Genomic DNA, 20,317 nt, shown 5'->3' with positions numbered 1-20,317 from the left:
AACCCCCATTGTTTGTGTTTTTTTCTTTTCTTTCAGTTCTGAATTTATTTTTTTTTTTTAAATGTGGGTGAATTTCCAAAATAAAAGGAGCGTTGCTAAAAGTGCTGCAGGGCGGGACCGGGAGCTGTCGTTGAGAATATTTTTTTCGGAGACATTGCTTATCCTGTAAATATGTCTATCATTTTATTGAAGCATGTGCAGCAACAAAAGTGAGCTATGCCGACTTTCCCACCATGTATTTAAATGTTGGGTGTGTGTGTGTGCGTGTCTGCGTTGACAGAGGCAGGAAGGGATTTGTTCATGCATAATAAATCGATTTGGTTAATAATTGAAGACGTCTGGAATTTTATTTGCTTTCGGAGACGGCGTGGTTGAATCTCCACCAGGAAGACGGTTGATAGGGGATTTACCAGTTCAATGAATAGAACTCATCAGGAATCCTGTTAACGCACGGCAAAGTAAAAAGTTCAGAAAATTAGCTGAAAAATTAAAATATGCTTAGTGGACTCATAAATGTTAACACCAGATGTGTCATTATGAGACTATTATTAGTAAATAAGACACTGGGGCTCGATTAAGGTGATTTAAAACCAAAAGAATTTGTTAAAAACAATTTAAATCTTTTAATTAAGTGAGTATGAATCAATACAGAAATATATTTGGAGATAAATCAATAAAAATGTTTATTAATAGTAAAGTATAACATCTAATATGCACAAAATATATTAATATAAATGTATATAAGAAAATAAAAATAAAATATTAAAAAATAAATATAAAATTAAATGGTACATATACAAATATCTCTACATATTAATATAAATCTATATAAGAAAATAAAATGAAAATGTTAAAACACTATATAAATTAAATGGTGTATATATATATTTACATATTTTATATATATACCATTTAATTTATATTTATTTTTTTAATATTGTTTTCATTTTATTTTCTTATATATATATATATATATATATATATATAATTATATATTTTATGATATATGATATCCTGCATTGATTAATTTTACATGAATTTAATATATATGTTTATGGTTTTTAAGACGTTCGTCACAACAGAATTTAAATGAGACAACAGAGAGCAGCAAACCTGAAAAACTGAGGAAAGAAGGAAAAGAAAAATGTTTTTTTTTTTTTTTTTAAATAAGGAAGTAATGAGCAAATAAATGAGCCTAAATAAGGACATAAATAATAATTAGCCACATTTAAAATATTTTTTGTACCAATTATTCTAATAAAATTAAACAAAAAATTTTTATACAATATGAAGCATGCAAAAGAAGTGTGATATAGACAAATAATAACATCCATTACATGAAGTCATGACACTTTTTGTCTTATTTTGATCACAGCCCACTCATACAGTGCTGTCTAAATGTTCTAACATGGACAAAAAAACATTGAAAATATTAAATTTATTTTAAAAACATGTCACATAATCTGTTCCGTGTTTTAGATGTAAAAGCGCCGTGTGTATTTTATTTATTGATCGCTGATGATTCCACAGAGGAAGAAATCAAAATAAACCTGTCATCATCAACGGCAGCTCAACAGCGCCACCTCTGCTTCTGCGGATGAACCGGGTACTGCGCCTGCTCCGCGTTGCTGCTTTTGAAAGTGTCGCTGTTGATGCTCGGCGTGTATCCCCCGCTGCGTGAATCCCTCGATCTCGTGCAGTAGGATCCGGGGCAGGGATGCGTCCTATCCTCTCATGACCCCGACGACCATTTCACACCGACCTCACCCCCGGCAGCAGCAGCAGCAGCAAGAACGGCGGCGGCTCCATCGCAGTACTCCACCGACATCTTGGCTGTTTTGGAGCAAACTCCCAGCCTCTCCCCTTGACCAGATTCCTCTACACATCCAAATCCAAACACAGCGAGGTTTGTGATCATCCACTAAAACCTGACTTTGTGCACGGATTCCTCCGGGTCTAAGCGCGTTTGTGTTGGATGTGCTTGTCCGTGCAGTGTGCAGCAATGGCAGAGCATCTATCCCAGAGTGAGCTGGACTACCCATTCAAACTTCTGGAGTATTTCAACGGCTTCAGGGTGTCAAAGGTAACAGCCAGGAGTTGATCTCTAGGATGCACAGTCTGCAGTGATGAGTGGAGGGTCGCTGCAAGCATAGGTTTATATTATTAAAATATATGAGCACTTCCTCCACCTCTAACAGCTATTTTATCAATTAACTGATCGGTTGTTTGGTTCATAAATGTCACTGACTTGTAACCAAGAAGCGAACAGCTAATTATAGTCATCTAATATTACAGAAAACTAAGAAGGAAGTGCAAATTAATTAAGAAATTGATTAATCAGTCACCAAAACAGTAGACAAATCAATAATTCCAGCACTTATTAAATTCTTTCAGTTTGCATCGAATAGTTTATGTTCTGCTTGCAAAATTAATAAAAGACATTAATAAAAGAATCTAAATACGTTTGGAAATTAGTTTTGCTTCCAGGTTTTATTTTATTTAGTAGCTGCTCTGACAGGAGGAGAGGATCTCTGGAGCGTTCCATCAGCAGATGAAGATGAGACCTGGTTGTCATAAAAATAATATATAGAGAGAAGTAGAAATGTATTTATTATACTTGTATTTTTGGGTTTTTGGACAATAAATTCATAAATAACAGAGTAATCTTTCAGCTCTCATTATCTCTAGCGATGTGGCTTTGGGGGCAACGAGCTAAACAAGCCTCCTGCTGGTCTAAAGACGAGAGCTGATTGCATCTCTTAAGTCTGTTTGATTCAACCTCTGGTCACCATGACTCTCTGTGCCAGGTTTCACTGTGATCCATCCAGTCGGCATAGTTAAGAGGTGTTGACGCGATGCCACGTCCCTCCCCTCCCCACAGGTGATATTTTCAGCCTGTGAACTGGGAGTGTTTGACCTGCTGCTGAGGTCCCAGGAGCCCCTGAGCGCCCGGCACGTGGCCGAGGAGCTGGGCGCCAGCGTGGACGGGATGGAGAGGCTGCTGGACGCTCTGGTCGGCATCGAGATCCTGGAGGTGGAGAAGAAAGACGGGACAGGTGAGGAGGAGCTGCAGCATTAGCTTGGTTTGAACATCAGTTTACACAACTGTAATTATGTGGACACTTGCATGCATACTTTCTGATGGGCACTCATCTGCAGCCTCCACTCTTCTGGAAGATTTTTAGCACCAGATTTTAAAACGTAAATCTCTTCTGCAGCTTTCGGTTTGTTGCCCTTGACCTTTAATGTCTTTTGTCGAAGCAGCTCTGTACAGCAGCAGCGACGTGGCAAATCTTTACTTGGCCAAAGGCAGCGCCAAGTCTCTTCACGACATGATCATCTACCAATCCCAGACCATCTACCCGCTGTGGAACAACATGGCCGACGCCGTAAGGTCAGTGAGTTCACATCAAGTGATGGAGATGGGCGAAGTGGAGGGGGAAGATAACAGCATCCAGAGCTGATCTAATCTGTAGAAGAAGACCAAACTCATTTGACACTGTTTTCATTTCCATGTCCACAAACTATAAATACTTGTTCTCCTTCCTGCAGGGAGGGGAAGAACCAGAATGAAAAGACCTTCGGCCTTCCACCAGAGGAGGTTTTCCAAGCTATTTACAGGTCGGTGCCCGTTCTGTTGCTTCGAATGCTTCGTTGTGTAATTCCGTCACGTCACTCTGTCGCTGATTCTTTGTGACATGCCGCACAGATCAGAGGAGGAGATGCTGAAATTCATGGGTCTGATGAACTCCTCGTGGGTTCTTGACGGCCACGACATCGTGACAGCGTTCAACCTCTCCAGCTTCCAGACCATCGTTGATCTGGGAGGTGAGGAGCTGCATTAACCATCTGCTTTCAGTCTTTATGCTGAATTAAGTCCGTGTATATTTTTCCATTAAATGTGTGCTGTATATAACTCCCAGGTTGCACTGGGGCTCTGGCCCGTGAGATGGCGAAGGCGTACCCCTCGTCCTCCGTCACCGTGTTCGACCTCCCGCAGGTCGTGGAAACAGCTCAGAAACATTTCTCTCTGGAGAACGACGCCGTTGTATTTCAAACTGGTGAGAAAAATTAAGGGAAAATCAACGATTAAGGATAAATAAAGAAATAAATTTAAGCATCAATCCATAAAAAAATAAAAATAAAAAATTGGACAAATTTATGTCACATTTTATAAATTAATTAATGATATATATTTTTTAATATTATTTTATTGTGCTATTAAATGGCATATTATTTTACTTTATCTATTTATTTTTAATTTTTAATTTTTACGCTTTATATATATCATCTGTACGCAGGAGATTTTTTCACTGGTGACATTCCTGCTGCTGACCTTTACGTTCTGGCCAGAATCATTCATGACTGGCCTGAAGAGAAGTGCCTGACGCTGCTGAAGAAGATCTACGACGCTTGTGAACCAGGTGAGTTTCTGTTGGTTTGTTTCTTGTATTAAAACTGTGTCCTAGTATAGTTTACATTTAAACTCACAGTTGCCTCTGTGCCTTTGTCCGTCCTCCTCCTCCTCCTCCTCCTCCCAGGCGGCGGCGTCCTGCTGGTGGAAGCGCTGCTGTTCGAGAACAGACGAGGTCCCGTCATGGCTCAGATTTTCTCCCTCAACTTGCTGGTGCAGACGGAGGGCAGGGAGCGCCCGCCGTCCGAGTACACCCGCATGCTCAACAAGGCCGGCTTCCACAGCGTTCAGGTGTGCCGCACCGGCAAGTCCTACGACGCCATCTTGGCCACCAGATGAGCTCAGACAGGGTTAAGAGAACTGAACTTTACTGTGTTCAAAGCCGTGAGATGGAAACTGTTTTGCACAATGATCTCCAGTCTGTGTTGTGGTCAACCTGAGTGATGTGTTTTCAGATCAACTTTCTGTTTTTCAAATATCATGCTGATTACGTTGCTGTTGGAGAATATTCACATATTTCTGCACCTTCATAAAGAATTGGATCAAATAAGAAGAATTAATTCAGATTAAAGGGACATTTCTGCTTTTTATGACGTTAGATGAAAAGAGTTAGACAGCTCTCAACAACAGCAGCAGTCAGCTTAGCTTAGCGTTAAGACTGCTAGTGTAACATTTTGTCTTGTATTGTTGTACAGTGTGATCTTTTTCCTGTCTCTGTGCTAAGCTAAGCTAATGAGCTAATACTGCCACTTATTTGACTAACTTTGCACGAATGCATATGTGACTATTGAAGCCATCACGGGTACAGTCACAGTTCAGTAACTAATTTTTATCTGACTACATGTAGTTTTACTTTGCTGCTTTGCCGACTGACTAGTAAATGGGCACAAAAACAAAAAACCTCAATCTGAATATTTGCAGCTATATGTCGTTAATCACTTACACTACACTAAAATACTGCAGCGTTATTTCTAAACGATTACATAGTCAACTTTTTGACACGTTTGGGAATTTCAACTGAAATGTTGCGCTGATGTCACAAATAGTTACTCAAGAAGAAATTATCTAGTCATAATCTTATATTAGATTTTTCTTAATCCAGTTTTTTGACATTACGATACATCTCCCACGATTAATAGATTTAAAATCATTGGTAGCATCTCACTCTTGAGATAAGATATATTTTTTTATGTGCACCCGAAACGTCTCCACATACTCATTATGAAGAGCAACATTTCTCAGTCTCTGTAGTTGCAGCTGTAGTTGTTTCTCTGCCAGACTAAATTTTGATTTTAATTTTGAACACAATGTTGACTTTGAGGCTGGAAAACAAATCAGTGTGTTGTGATGTTGGGTTGTAAATGTGTGTGCTTTCTTGTTCACTGTGATGCGTTCAGGTTCACCCTCAGATTACCCCCGTTTCAGTTTTAATGACGTCTGAAAAAGCCTCTGCAGCATTTTGCATTTGATGTTATTTAGCGACGCTGGTTAATGTGAACGGGACACGTCTGAATTTCAGCTTCTGTTCAACAGAAAAAGATAAAAACTGGATCAGCACACGGTGCTCTAAGACTTGTTTTGTGTCCTATTTCAATAGCACATATCTGAAAGTTTTATTTTTGATATTAAAACTCTGAATATTTCCCTCAAAGCAAACACCAAATTGGAACAAGTTAGTATAATATGCTATGTTTAACATGCATATCTGGGCATAAAGGGGGTTAAATATAACATATCTGAGTTGTCTTTTACAAACGTGTAATTGTACTAATGAGCTTTATGAGTACATCCGCCTTGAAAAAAACTAAAATCAAAACTCTAACATTTAAGAACTTAAAATATAACAGTAATATAACATATTTTTAGGACGTTATGAAGGTTTTGTTTCAGCCAAAGGAGGAAAATAAATAATAAAATACATATCTGGGCATAATCATGGTGAAAAATAACATTTCTGAAGACTCTTAATCATTAGGATTGATTTGTTTATTTGCACAAGTATGAAATATGAAACTGGGACAAAAATAACTCAAAAATTGAATAATATTTACCCCTAGCTTAATGACATAAATATGCATCATTAAAAACATTTATTTTGTATTATTATTATTACATATAGTACTTTTAATGGAACAAAAGTTGCTATTTGACCTCCATGGTGTCTGGTTGAGTGAATTGTGAGTGTACAGTGTGAATTAATATGAAAATAAAACGTGAAAATATTGCCTTTTTTGCGCTGTCGTGAATTTCTGGAATTAATAATAGCTGAGTACTTTTGTTGCAGGAAGTTTTTAATAGGAGAAAGTTTGTTGTAGTTTAGAAGTTAATGGGGGTCTGCCCCTTTAAATAGATAGAAATATGTCTGGACTTGCCAAAAGGGGAGTAACTTGTGGTAAATATGTGTCATAAACGCTTGTTAAAGGATTATGGTCACATTTTTTAGTGTGTTGACATTTTATAATCTGGGTTTTTTGTGCTGTTTTGTGGAAACTTTTTTTTTTTCCTTCTGTGTTGGATTAACGGTGGCGCTGCTGCTTCATCGGGTCTCTGCTGCCCCCTAGCGGCGGACATGCGCAGCCGCAGTCCGGGGCTGGGTATCCTCCTCCCCGCCGCGCTGTGTTTGTGTATGTGGAATGCGGGTCAAGCGGAACTCACGGCAAAAAACTGCGCTTCACATCAAACTCAAACACCGGCTCTCATCGGCCTGACGTGCTCTGTACGTACCTTGCAATTTACTCTCAACTCTGTGCGGGTTTGAACCGTGTTCGTGTCTTCCAGGAGCTTCTTGTCGGGGCATTTGAGCGAGTTTGTGTTTCTGGTATGGTCGCACTTAGCAGCAGCCCGCTACGAAAACGCGACATCGTCATTTAAAATGGCGCCAAAGATTAACCTCAGCCAGTGGATCGCTGGTACGTTCGCCCCCATGCCCTGCTGGGCTAGCCGCAAACATAGCGAAACAACAACTCTCACGTTAATTAATAGTTTTAATTCACGTGTTCATATTGATTTCAGGAAGTTTATTTGAATCAATAATTGACCCCTAACCTTTGACAGATAGCTGGGCGAGGCTGTGGGATTTAATTAGGGTGCACCATAGAAGCCAACGTAACGTTAGCAGCGATGGCTAATGCTAAATACAAACTGTACCAAGGGACGTGTAGCATCTAGCTAACAAGCTAGGCTGCGTTGCTAACCACTAACCTCAGCTAAATTCAGCGCGGAGGCATTGCTTCCATTAGAATAAATATGTCGGGTATGATCTGGTTTCTAGAGGAAAATGGCGCATACTTAATGATAAAAAAAAACATTATTATAATTAACAGCATTTCCAGTTGAGGCACCGGGTGTGGGTGTAGGCCCTAATGTTGTATAACGGCAATAGGAGATTAGCATCCATGCTAACATTAGCCAGCTAAAACGTGGCTTTAAAAAAATAAACGATGTGTGGTTTAAAAAATGCATTCTTATCACAACAAATACACCAACACCTTGTGTTGTTTTTGTGTCTCTGCGTTGCCGTAGTAACACTTTAAGAGTAGTTCTTCTAGGCAGATGCTAGCTGGAGTTAGCCGCTAGCTAGTTAGCCGCTATTTTTTTTGCAGCCTGTTTGCTGGAAAAAAAAGGGGGCGTCCCACAAACCACAGCTAGTCTGCTTTTAGCCTAGCCAGGCTAAGTCAGGGTTAGCACCTTTCGCCTGAGCACAGTGTGCGTGCAAACCCCCGAGATATTTTTTCAGCTGTCGAGAGGCTAAAGTCCTCGCAGGTGTTTTTCTTTTTTATGCACACCGTGGGATGATTCATAACCCTGCACGACGCTGATCCCGGCCTGCGTTTCATGTGGTAACTTGTTGTTGTCATCGCTGGAACAGTGACTGTGGTGTGTACACATCCCTGCAGGGTTGGTGCGCTGTCAGATCTGTTCATAAACAGATGGAAGTTTTACAATCGTCTCCAACTCCGATGTTTTCGCGATTTCAACGTGGTTTTAATCTAGATTTTGAGTGGGACATGGTGTATTTGCTGGATTTCTTGTGTAAGGACTGGATATAGTGTACATTTATATGATTTGTTTGTCTGGAAATTACAGTAATTCAGGATGCACATTTGGTATCTCAGCATTTCAACTGTTTTTAGCAGCTCTGAACATACATGTGTTTATAATGCTTATAAGTATTCTTTTATTTATAGTACAAAGCTTTCCTCTAACTGTAAGTTAATAGGCTGAACTTTCTCTTTAATGTGTCAGACTTCTTATCTCACGACCAAATGTTAAATGTTTTTCTTTATCACTCCTGTTATATCCTGTAGCTGCTCATATTCCGCAGCCTGACGTCCTGTGTTGTTTGTGAAGTGTCTTCCCAGCGGAGCGCCGCAGACAGACGACAATGAAGAGAAGCAGGCACCTCAGCAGCAGCGATGACTCGGACAATGGAAGTAAGCAAAATATCGTACTCTGCTGACTCATTCATTCCTGCTCCAAATATAGATATAAATTAGGTCAGTACAAGTGCTACCACCTTACTACCAAAGTGCTTCTTTGTGTTGGAGCCGCTTTAATGTGTGCGAATGCAGCTTTGCAGCTTTGTCAGTGTGTACTTCATGTTCAGGGAGGAAACTGAGAAAGTCAGAGAAAGGCAGCAGATGGACAGTGATTAAGGAAAAGCAGAAGAAGAAGGACGACAGGAGGCAGAGTAGGGACAGGAGGCCGTTTTGGACCTTCAGTGACATCCCGGCAGGTCAGACAGATGGACGGGTTCAAATATGACCTCAGTGAACAGTTTCAAAAACACCTTTTGGTTGTTGCATCCTATGTACATTTCAAAAAGTGGAGATTTACCACGTCATTCAAAGAGCAAAGGGTAAGTTGTCTGAGACTGTTTGAACTTTGAAACACAAAGCACTTATTGGAAATTGGGGGTTTTCTACAACAGTTCAGCTGTTTATTTAATTTATAATATGCACATTTACTAACAAAAAAGTGATGGTAAGTGACATGAACGTCCATCGTGTGAACGTTAATACTTCTTACAGTAATTTCATAACCGAGACCCAGAGTCAAATTAGTATCTTCTCCTAAAATGAAACTGAAAACAGAAAACGTCTGCTGCACCATTTTGACTATTCAAACAAGTTCCCCTGGAGGGGGAAATCCAAATGTTTTTTTGTTTTTTCAAGAGGATGTGTAGTCGTTAATTAGAGCGGCAGAAACAAGACGAAGAAGAAATGCTGAGCCCTCTAACGCTCTGTGGTGTTTCTCCTCCAGGTAGTTCCACCTGCTGGTCTCAGCACTCATCACAGACCAGGAGGGGGACCGGGCAGAAACCATCTGAGGTACGGCTCACTCAGACTTATTAATTTCTTTAAGCATGATTAGTATTTGAGTAGGTCTTTGTTGTCACGTTCGTTGTTTTACTTTTGCGTGTTTTAGGGGAAAAAAACACATAAATGCATCAATCAGAACAGAAACAGAAGTTATAATATTTGTTAGTAGTTATTTACATATTCATAAAAAGACCCACTATCTTGGGAGTCACTCTTAAATAGTGGGTCTCTCAGATGGAAGCATTTTTGCTGTTATCTGCTGCACAGTCGGCGTCTCTGTGGACTTGGTCCCTGCAGGCAACTGTACACTCCCTTCGATCAGACAGCCAATCAAATTGAACCAAAACAATGACCAAGCAGGGCCCTGATTGGCTGGTTCCCGTGTGTTGTCCTGCTGTTGCAGACATTGAGATACACTATCTCCATGGAAAAATACATACGTGTTAAATGTATGAGTTACTGTTGGTGCATATGTTGATTTACAGTATGTACAAATGTACTTTAAGATAAGGTAATCCTTCAATTTATCCCGCAGCGGGGAAAATATACAGTTAGATGTGCAGTAGATTAAACTGGGACCTATGTTTACTCGAGGTATAAACACTCATATGACTGGATAATCATTTATATACTCAATAAATTATCTGTCTACTATATTTTCTATCTATTCAAGAGCAGAAAAATGCACAACTATGTCTGCAGTAAAATGTTGAGCTGACTCTTGGTGTCTCGTGCCACAGGTGTTCAGGACGGACCTGATCACAGCCATGAAGGTGCACGACTCGTATCAGCTGAACCCCGAGGAGTACTACGTCCTCGCCGACCCGTGGAGGCAGGAGTGGGAGAAGGGCGTCCAGGTCCCTGTCAGCCCGCAGTCCATCCCACAGCCCGTCACCAGGTAGGGCAACAGAGAAGCCTTTAAAGGTCCCAAAAGTCATTGAAGTCGTTGCTTTGTATGTGCCTGAGTCATGCAAATACAGAAAATCGTGTGCAAATGTTGCCGATGGCCTTCATTTGTTTGTCGTTATAGGGACCTTTTGCATGCATTGGGCCTAAAGGAATATCAATGCATCAGCTGATATTAGCGTACCATAGATATTTCTGTATCGGTCTATCAATAAGTAACAAGACATTACAGTACAGGAATGTCAAACTAGGCTAGATGTTATTTAGAAGTGGGGTCAATTAGTTGATTTTACACTTTCTGATTTTACACAACCTATCAAAATAAAAGCATAAAAGAACTACAAAAATATGTCAGTCTTAGGACATTTCAGGACATAAACGTCCTTCGCTTTGTGTCCGTTTCACGCTCGCAGTATGCCCTGTGAAACGTTAACGTTGCGTCTGTGCCGTGCAGGGTGTTGGCGGAGAAAGGAAAGGAAGTCATGTTCGTGAAACCAAAGAAACTGATCCGGACGTCGGGCACCGAGGCGCTCGGCTACGTCGACATCCGGACGCTGGCAGACGGGATGTGCCGCTACGACCTGAACGAGGAAGACGTGGCCTGGCTGCAGATCATCAACGAGGAGTTTGCAGTGATGGGTGAGTCACTGAGCAGCTGTCTGGATTTTAATTGGATCTACTCTTGAGTTCGCTAAAAATGGCTGGAAGTTGACAATAATTCTCCTCGTGATCTATTTTCTTTGCTCGAGGTTTTGCTCAGAGGTCGGCTAAAAGAGATTTGGGATGTTGACTTCAGCGGCATAGTTCTTTAAAGAAAAGTCTTTCTGTACACTCCCATCAGTGAGCATCTATGACCCCAGTTTTGGTGATGTGTCCTGCACCGTTGGCTGGGTATTTCCTGAATCAACTGGAGTTAATTTCAGTATCAGTTAATTTAGGGAAAGTTCAAATCAGTTTTGCGTGGTTATGAAAGAGATTTTCGCAAAACTAAGGTTGTTAGTGGTTCAAGAGATTTGTGGTATTTCCACAATATTTTAACATCGAGTTTCACATCTTTCATACGTCTTTGCTTTTGTCCAGCTCCGCTCTGTCGTCGTCCTTATCAGCTTCAAGGCCTGACGGTGCTCTCAGCGTTGGAGCTTCCATCGTATTTTGATAGATTTGTCGTGCAAAATGAGACGCAGTGAGATTTATAATAAAATACTGCAGGATGTGGCACATATTTAACCGATCCAAGGATTTTATGAATCAATATAGGATCCCTCAAATCAAGGTCACTTTGAATGTGTTGAAATTGCTTGGATGATCAGAACATTTCTGGAGCAGACAACACAGGTTTTTGTTTTTTTGGAGCCAAGGTACAAACTACTCTCTTCACATGAGAATACAAGTAAGACAAGAACATGTTTTAGGAATCTACAGGAGAGGAAGATCAGATCAGATCAGATGGACTTGATCGGGACCCTAGTTTATATTCAAGTTTGTGTTCCGAGAAAAGCCTCATATTATTTCCTGAGTAGCTTTGACCACATCTTCGTGAACTTGAACTGCTGTCTCCAGGTTTTGATTTGACGACTTACACACTTGAACCTGTAATTTCGTCTCCAAACTGTCGGCTGTTGGTTGTGTGAGGAAGTTATGTCCTTTTCTCACCTCACAGTGAAGCACTGATGCTTGAATTTAAAACGTGGAGCTCTGTAGTGTCCGATTATGCTCCATCATTAACCAAATATAACACACGTCTGTTTCTCTCCAGCTATGCCGCCGCTGGACGAGCTCACCATGGAGCGGGTGATGGAGGAGTTCGAGCACTGCTGCTACGAAAACATGACCCATGCCATGGAGACGGAGGAGGGGCTGGGCATCGAGTACGACGAGGACGTGGTGTGCGACGTCTGCCAGTCGCCGGACGGGGAGGACAACAACGAGATGGTCTTCTGTGACAAATGCAACATCTGCGTTCACCAGGTCAGAGGTCGCCGCACGGCGGGGGGGCTGTGTGATAAACACTTGTCTCTGTCATTGTTTAATCAATATTCAGCGTTTTCCTCTTTTAAACGAATCGATTAGCTGACCCATGTCTGCTTTGTTTATTGGGTTTATGGATTTATGCTTTCTGTCTCATTTTAATTAATTTAAAGAAGATTATGAGCTAAAGGATTGTTTTTAGAATACTACAAACAAGAAATTATTAAAATGCAGCAAGATAAATGTGTTTTTATTGCAACAAATGCTTTTCTAAGTTAGAAAAATTGACTTTAACCCTTTAACACTTAAGCCTCATAATGTCTGCCTGGACTTTTTTTGCTTAATTTGACTGTAAAATGGTGAGAAAATGTCCTGTGAGTAAGTTTTTCCAGAATACCTGGAAATATCTGGTCGTTATTTGCAATTTACTGCATCTTAATAGAGTGTAATAACCTTCCAGGAGAGGCCCAAGTGAAATTAACGTAATGACACCATACTAGCTGTAATAAGAGGAGCAGAAATGTCACCAAACGTGTGAGGAAAAAGTAATAAAATAGATTGAAAGAGCTTCCATATTAGACATGAATTAAAATCTGTTACCTCCTACGTTTATGTGGACGCCATTATTCCACTAATATCATTTCAGAAACATGAAGGTAGCAAAACAACCAGCGTTTTAAAAATATGTATTGATATCTACAGTTTCTTTTTGGTGGAAAGGAAAACGACCCGTGTTAGATTTCGGTTTTGCTTTCCCTGCACTCCTCCTTTCTCCTCCTCCTCCTCCTCCTCTTGTTTCGCTCAGATCGCTGCCCACTGGTCTGAAGGCTGAGTCGCCCACTCTGTTTGTGTTTCTACCCAGGCGTGTTACGGCATCCAGAAAGTCCCCAAGGGCAGCTGGCTGTGCCGGATCTGCGCCCTCGGCATCCTGCCAAAGTGCCAGTTGTGTCCCAAGAAGGGCGGCGCCATGAAGCCGACCCGAAGTGGAACCAAGTGGGTCCACGTCAGCTGTGCCTTGTGGATTCCAGAGGTGAAGATGGAGCTCTAGTCTTGTTTAAAACGCTGTTAGATGAGCACGATGCAACGGAAACCTTTAACCTTAGAACGTTCTAATCAGTAACACCATCACAAATGATATTTATCCATATGCATTACACTAAATAAGAATTACATGCAGATTCCGGGACCTCTAAGCACTGAGGTAGCTCTAGTATCAAAGAATAAATATTCGTAGCCAGCGATTGCTAAAGTAAACTACCATTAGTTATGTTTTATTAACCTGCTGCCATGCCAGATTATCAAAGCCTGCAACAGGATGATATCTGTGCACGGTGCGTTGCCAGAAAAATCCAGTTTCAAGTTATTATGATCATGTGATTTAATACACAAACACTAACGTCGGGTGAAAATCACCCAAACTCGTACCTGTAGAAAAAACTGGAGCGGGAAAACACTCCTACCTTTGATTACGTCAGCGAATAGCCTGAAAGTAACCAAGGACCCACACAAATCGGACAGCAACAAAAACAATTATAACTTCATATCACACTTTTCCTGCTTGTAAATAAATCAAATTGTCCAAAGTGCAGTTTTAATCAGAGGCCCTGTGCACGCTGTCATTTATAATCCAATCAAAAACTGATAATAGGGTGGATTTTAATCTTGATTGCTGCCTTAATCTGCACCTCTGTAAGCTACTGGCTGGACATGAACCAACGAAACGTACTGAAAATGTTTCCCCTGGAACCTAACCTGAACTTCCCCCGCCCACGCAATTTTTGTGGGGGGAAGTTGGTCAGTTTGGAGCTGATTAATCTCTGGTGAAGATTTGAGTAACAGGATCGATTGTTGAGCTGATTTGGGGCATTTATCAATATGCATTCATGTCTGTACTTGCGCTCTTGATAAATCTGGGACGTAACTTGTGTGGAATTGGTAAAGCCTCGTATCCGAAACCCGAACTACACAGCATGCAAGTCAAATGTTTGCTCTTTGTTTATAAGGAAAATGGCTCTGATGGGTTTTAGGACTGTCCAGGTTAAATTTGAAGGAACTTTAGTAAACAAACACAACTATAGGTTTTATTTCCATCCCCCACTCACTCCTGCGCTGAAGCACTTGTATATTTATTGTTTGCTCTGCTGCCGTGCAGGTGAGCATCGGGAATCCGGAGAAGATGGAGCCGATCACCAACGTGTCGCACATCCCCAGCAACAGATGGGCTCTGATCTGCTGCCTGTGCAAAGAGAAGACCGGAGCGTGCATACAGGTAGCGCTGTCGTTTCACACTCGGTTTCATTTAATGAGACGTGGGAAAAAAAAAATAAAAAAAGAGGGAGGGATGCGTGAAGCCGGCGTGTCGAGAGTAACTCTTGGCACGGCAGCCGGGAGATATCACAGGGATGTGAGCGGCTCCCGGCAGGCGTGACGATGCGTCCGCTGTGCACAAACAGGTAAACGGAGAAATTAAATTGTGTTGATTTGACAGCTCAGCAGCGTAGAGGAGGGAAGGCGCAGCTCATCAGGCTGAACTGGGCTTATATTTTCCATCAGACATATGGGATTCTTGACAATAACATAATAAAAGAAGCGTGCATGCACATTAACATAACTTTTTTATGTATATGCTGTGTTTTTGAAGGGCTAAAATGTATGTAAACATTTAGTTGAAAACTAGATCCCTACTTTGGATCACAGCTGCCGAGGTGATTCAGATTAGTACCTTACTTTTAGGAGTTTTCCTTCAGTATAGTGTCTCAAATGATCAGAGTATTGTTTTAATGCACAATATCCGTAAAACCAAAAGTAGTTTTAATGTGGATAAGTCGAATTAAACATTGCTGTGTTTCCTTCTGCAGTGCTCAGCGAAAAACTGCCGGACTGCCTTCCACGTGACGTGCGGCCTCCACGCCAGCCTTGAGATGAACACCATCCTCACCGAGGACGACGAGGTCAAGTTCAAGTCGTACTGCCCCAAACACTCCGGGCTCGAGGGCGACGAGTCCAGGGACCGAGACTCGGGGGACGAGGAGGAGAAAGAGGGCGTCAGAGACAAGAAGGGCAGGAGGAGAGGCCGGGTGAGAGGAGAGGAAGATGCGGCCTCCCCCTCCTCGTCCTCCTACGCCGTTCACCAGTTCATGGACAGAGCCCCCGGCGATCAGGAGACGCTCAGCAGCCGGCAGCAGGAGAAGAGAGTCAGCCTCCGCAAGCTGAAGCTGCAGGAGATGGAGGAGGATTTCTACCAGTTCGTGGAGGTGGAGCAGGTGGCCGGTCGCCTGAAGGTGCCGCGGGAGGTGGTGGACTTCGTGTACCAGTACTGGAAGCTGAAACGCAAGGCCAACTTCAACCAGCCGCTTCTCACGCCCAAGAAGGACGAGGAGGAGAGCCTGGCCCGCCGCGAGCAGGAGGTGCTGCTGCGACGCCTGCAGCTCTTCACGCACCTCCGGCAGGACCTGGAGAGGGTAGGTCTCTACTCGGCCCGGGTCAGAACTCACAGGACAGGCAGAGAGGCGACGCAGAGGAGGGAATGACGAGTCTGTCAGATGTTTAAATAAACGCTGAGCTCAAGTCAAAAGTGTTTTTACTTATAGATGAGATATTTACAGCAGCTCAGGAGATGGAAGAAGATCAGACTATTACAGATAAACGACTATGAAAGGAAAAGGAGAACATACTCATCTTTATCCCCTCCTCTCTGTAGAAAGGTACTAGAAAACAACAGCTGATATATGATCAACCCATGAGACAGTCTGTAGTCCAGGTCCAGGTTTCAAAGTGACGTTATCAAAAAGTCTTAAGGCTGATTAATGGTCCTGTGTCAGAGCTTCCTCTCCAGAAAAGTCCAGCTACCTCAGGTCACGGCAAAGCTGTCCTAAAACGTTGTGATTAGTCTGTTGCAGTGATTTCAGTAAAACCGTTCAGAATTTATTTGCCCCAACTCCTTTGTTGGACTCAAAGCTCAACAGAGCATCCTAACATTTTAGTGGCATGATCACAGAACAGTGCGTTGTGTTTCAGACTGAATTTGTGCCGTTTGAAGGTGCGTTGACTGAATAAGTAAAGTGTCTTTGTAGGAGAGCCATAGATGTGTGAAACTACACAGGACATATTACTAGATAATCTAAAATAGTGTGAGTTTACATAGCAGGACTATCCATCAGCTGTTCAAATACAACACAGTCCTGATGCACGTGAAGAAAAGAGCCAGAGCCCAAAACAAAAACAAAGCTGAAACAAAAACAACTGGACTTGTTTGGGTTCTTGAAAGTGTGGAGAGTTTTATTAGGTTAACAGACCCTAGTCACATCACTAATAAAAACCCAAACTCATTCTGTGTGTGTACCCTGACCTGGATGACTGAAACCTTCATAGAAAACATGTGATATGTTTAACCTGTTTATCGTATCCTCATCCCAGTACAGAGATGGTCAATGTGCAGTGATTTGCCAGTTTATTAGGTACACCAGTGAAAACAAATGCACTTAATCCTCCTTCATGAACGTTATCATGTTCAGTTTACGTTGAAACTGCGTCAGAAAGGTGTTAAATCAACTGGATGTTGATCCTGGAGGATGACGTTTGTTTTTCTGTTATTTAAAAGGAGGTTAAATAACAGAGGATGTGACCACAGCCTCCAGAAGTGAAAACACAGTTGAATCAACAGCTCTCTGTTAATGTAAACTATAATGTACCTAATGAAGTGGCAACTCAGTGTATAACAGAAACAAAAAAAAGCCTCAAATCTGCATATTTGAGGACCTGGAGTGGGTTCAGGTCTTAAAGAAGCTGCTGTCGCTCCACAGGTCCGTAACCTGACCTACATGGTGACCCGGAGGGAGAAGATGAAGCGCTCGTTGTGGAGGGTCCAGGAGCAGATCTTCCAGCACCGGATCCGACTGCTCGACCACGAGCTGCTCAAAGGTGAGTCGACCGACGTCTGAACTCTCTGAACCTCCACGGACTCGATAACTAAAAAAAAACTGATCTGGACTTTGGAGTCAGGCCTGTGTGTGATTCAGATGTGGAGGTTTGTCTCCCTCTAGTGGAGAAACAATCAAACAGCTGCAGCTTTAGCTCACTCAAAAGCACGTGTCTTTACAAATTCACATTATGAAAATGTTTTCTTGTCCTTCCTCTAATTTTATACTGAACCTGTTCTCGTTTGTTGCAGGCGACCCTTCAGCCAAGGATCTGGAGAAGCTCCTCTCTCTGGACTCGTTATTCTCTCAGGGCTCCCAGTCCAGCTCCTCCTCCTCCTCCGCCGCCAAGCGAGGCTCCTCCAAGCAGGTCAGAAGGAAAAGCAGTGACAGGAGAGGACCGACCGACTCGCCGCACTCCCACAAGAAAGACAATCCGAGCAAGCCGCTGGAGACGAAGGACGGCAGAAGCTCCAGAATCAAAGAGGCCGTTGCCACGGAGGCCCTGGGCGACGCCAAAATCCACAACCCGGACAGCGACCAGGAGACGACGCTCCCTAAGATCGTTCAGGAAACGACTGACGTGAAGCTGCACAAACCCGAGAGCAGGAAAGCCACCAGGAGGGAGGCCCCGGGGCCCGAACACGAGGCGGGACGGAAGCAGGAGAACGAGCACGAGCAGGAGGAGAGGAGACGGAGGAGAAAGAACGACGTCACGGAAAGCTTCCCCTCCAGCCAAATAAAGTACAGGACCGAGCCCAGACACCTGGAGAAGACGGTGTCCATCAGGCTGGTGGACATCAGGAACTCTGAGTCCGACGACTTCTTCCTAGCAAAGGGAATGATCCGAAGAAACGCCGTCTCCTCTCTGGATGTGACGAGCAACACTAAGTTCAACAAAGCCGCCGTGGTTTCAGACGCCAAAGCCAACGGCTGGCTGAGGAGGACGCAGACAGACGCCTCTAACGGACCTGCGGCGGGACATCTGAGAAGCTGGGGGAAGTTCCGGATCCCCAAGAGGAGCGAGAAGTCTCCGGAGGAGGCGGAGCCGCGCAAGCCTCTGCTCCGGCCGCTCACCAACACGCCGGAGCCGTCGTACCCGAGAACGCGGCTTCGCACGGGGATGGAGAACGACGGGTACGCCTCCGACTCCAAGGCGGACGACGGCGGCGAGTTGGAGACGCTGAAGCGGTGCCACTCCCACCAGCTGAGGGGAGACTCGTCTCTCGGCCGCCGCTACGGGTCCGACATCATCCGGCGAGGAGTCCTGGCCTCCTGATGACACTTTCAGAAAAAAAAATAATAAGCTGCACTGCGTTGAGTCGGGAAAAGAACGTTTTCCTTTTTGTATCTTTTTATTTTTCTCTAAATCACAAAAATGGCTAGATTAAAAAGAACAGAGCTGATATTTATTTTTTATTTGTAACATATGTAAAAGTGGGAAATATTTTACTTATTATTTTTGAGCTAGTTTTTATTTTTTTTTCTTCCTCAAAGTAGAAAAGATGTCAAGTTGCCACTTAAAAAAAAAACAAACAAAAAAAAAAAGAACCGCTTGCTTAGATACTTACAAGCATCACGTGTGGGAGGAGCTGTGATCGTTGCTTGGGACCATAAGCTTTCAGTGTCTTTTATTTCTTTTTGGATATAGTATTAAAAACTCGGCCGAGAGTCGGTTTGCACTTAGTCGAAGAAGCTGAAGCAGATACTCCTCATCCTGTCGGCCTTTATTTTTAAACCCGAGCTTCACTGGACGCTAGCGGCCATAAACCAGGAAGTCAAACCGCCCCCGCCCCCCTTTACCCCCCCAAACAAATCAAACGGAGCTTTAATGGATCATGAACTGGGAAGCAGAGCAGAGAGGAGTTTTCAGAGCTGTAACTGAACTGCGATCGTATCCATCACGTGCCTAACTTTTATTTGCACTACGAGAGGACGGCACAGGTGGGAGGTTTGAGTAAGAGTTATTTTTACACTGAGAAATTTAAAAATAAATCAAATTTAAAAAAAAAAAAAGCGTTTTGTACCCTTGGCCGCTGCTGTACTACTGTTATGCAAAATGTTTTTTTGTTTTTGTCTTAAAGAGGAATAAAAAAAAAAAAAAAAAAAACTCTGGAGGACTTAAATCTGTGTCTGGGAATTATTCAAGTTATTATTTAAGCAAGAACATGTTGGATTTAAATCATCTAATATAGAAACAATCTGCAGCTTAATTGATATGTGAAAATCTCTAAATATAGAACTAGTTTCCTGATAATTTATAAGATTGATCTGCATTTTTAATAACGAAAGCTCTAATTATAAGTAGTGAATAAAACAAGCACTTAGTCAAGACTTGAGGATGATGTGATTAGGATCCTGGGGGTCAAAGGTCACTGTTGGCTCATTCATGTTAAATTTCTCTTCAGTAGTTGGATCAATCAGGCATAACATTATGACCACCTTCCTGATATTGTGAAACAGTATGAATAAAACCACCAAATGTTGGCAAAGCTGCAACAAGTCGTACCTAATAAATTGGCCGGCGAGTGCAAATCAAAGGGAGGTTTCGCTTTAAGGCGTCTTTACAAGAAGGGTCAGATTTACAAAACCAAACCTGCAGATTTTAAGTTTTAAACCGAACAAAAAAAAAAAACACCTCAAACTGAATCAGAAACACCAATCAGCCAGAACATTAAGACCACTGACAGGAGAAGTGAATAACATTGACCATCTTGTGACAGTTCAATGTTCTGCTGGGAAACTTTTGGACCTGGCATTCATTGGTGTGGATGTTACTTAGACATGTAGCA

The 20,317-nt window shown here is 42.4% G+C and overlaps 2 protein-coding genes across 5 annotated transcripts; both read left to right on the top strand.

The window, feature by feature from the left end:
* Positions 1 to 1,926: 1,926 nt before the first annotated feature.
* On the top strand, positions 1,927 to 5,902 carry asmt2 (acetylserotonin O-methyltransferase 2). Its single transcript, XM_084569857.1, has 8 exons — positions 1,927 to 2,083; positions 2,882 to 3,056; positions 3,265 to 3,394; positions 3,553 to 3,621; positions 3,710 to 3,828; positions 3,924 to 4,061; positions 4,302 to 4,424; positions 4,542 to 5,902. The coding sequence occupies exons 1-8, from the start codon at positions 1,976 to 1,978 to the stop codon at positions 4,751 to 4,753; spliced, it is 1,074 nt and encodes a 357-aa protein (XP_084425983.1). The 5' UTR covers positions 1,927 to 1,975; the 3' UTR covers positions 4,754 to 5,902.
* A 1,103-nt stretch (positions 5,903 to 7,005) lies between these two features.
* jade1 (jade family PHD finger 1) lies at positions 7,006 to 19,614 on the top strand. 4 transcript variants are annotated; one of them, XM_084568952.1, is made up of 11 exons: positions 7,006 to 7,130; positions 8,765 to 8,847; positions 9,677 to 9,744; positions 10,476 to 10,633; positions 11,096 to 11,280; positions 12,398 to 12,609; positions 13,472 to 13,639; positions 14,762 to 14,878; positions 15,468 to 16,070; positions 17,412 to 17,529; positions 17,780 to 19,614. In XM_084568952.1, exons 2-11 carry the CDS (start codon positions 8,799 to 8,801, stop codon positions 18,802 to 18,804), a joined length of 2,703 nt encoding a protein of 900 aa, XP_084425078.1. In that variant the 5' UTR covers positions 7,006 to 7,130; positions 8,765 to 8,798; the 3' UTR covers positions 18,805 to 19,614. The 4 variants fall into 4 exon arrangements, with proteins under 4 accessions (XP_084425078.1, XP_084425079.1, XP_084425080.1 ...); XM_084568953.1 differs by having other exon boundaries at positions 7,031 to 7,130; positions 8,722 to 8,847; XM_084568954.1 differs by lacking the exon at positions 7,006 to 7,130 and adding an exon at positions 7,721 to 8,290.
* The last annotated feature ends 703 nt before the right edge of the window (positions 19,615 to 20,317 follow it).

The sequence above is a fragment of the Chelon labrosus genome, assembly GCF_963514085.1.
Source record: "Chelon labrosus genome assembly, chromosome: 20".
NCBI classification, from domain to species: domain Eukaryota; kingdom Metazoa; phylum Chordata; class Actinopteri; order Mugiliformes; family Mugilidae; genus Chelon; species Chelon labrosus.
Note: the sequence above shows the minus strand (reverse complement) of the source record. Positions and strands in the feature narration are given on the sequence as shown.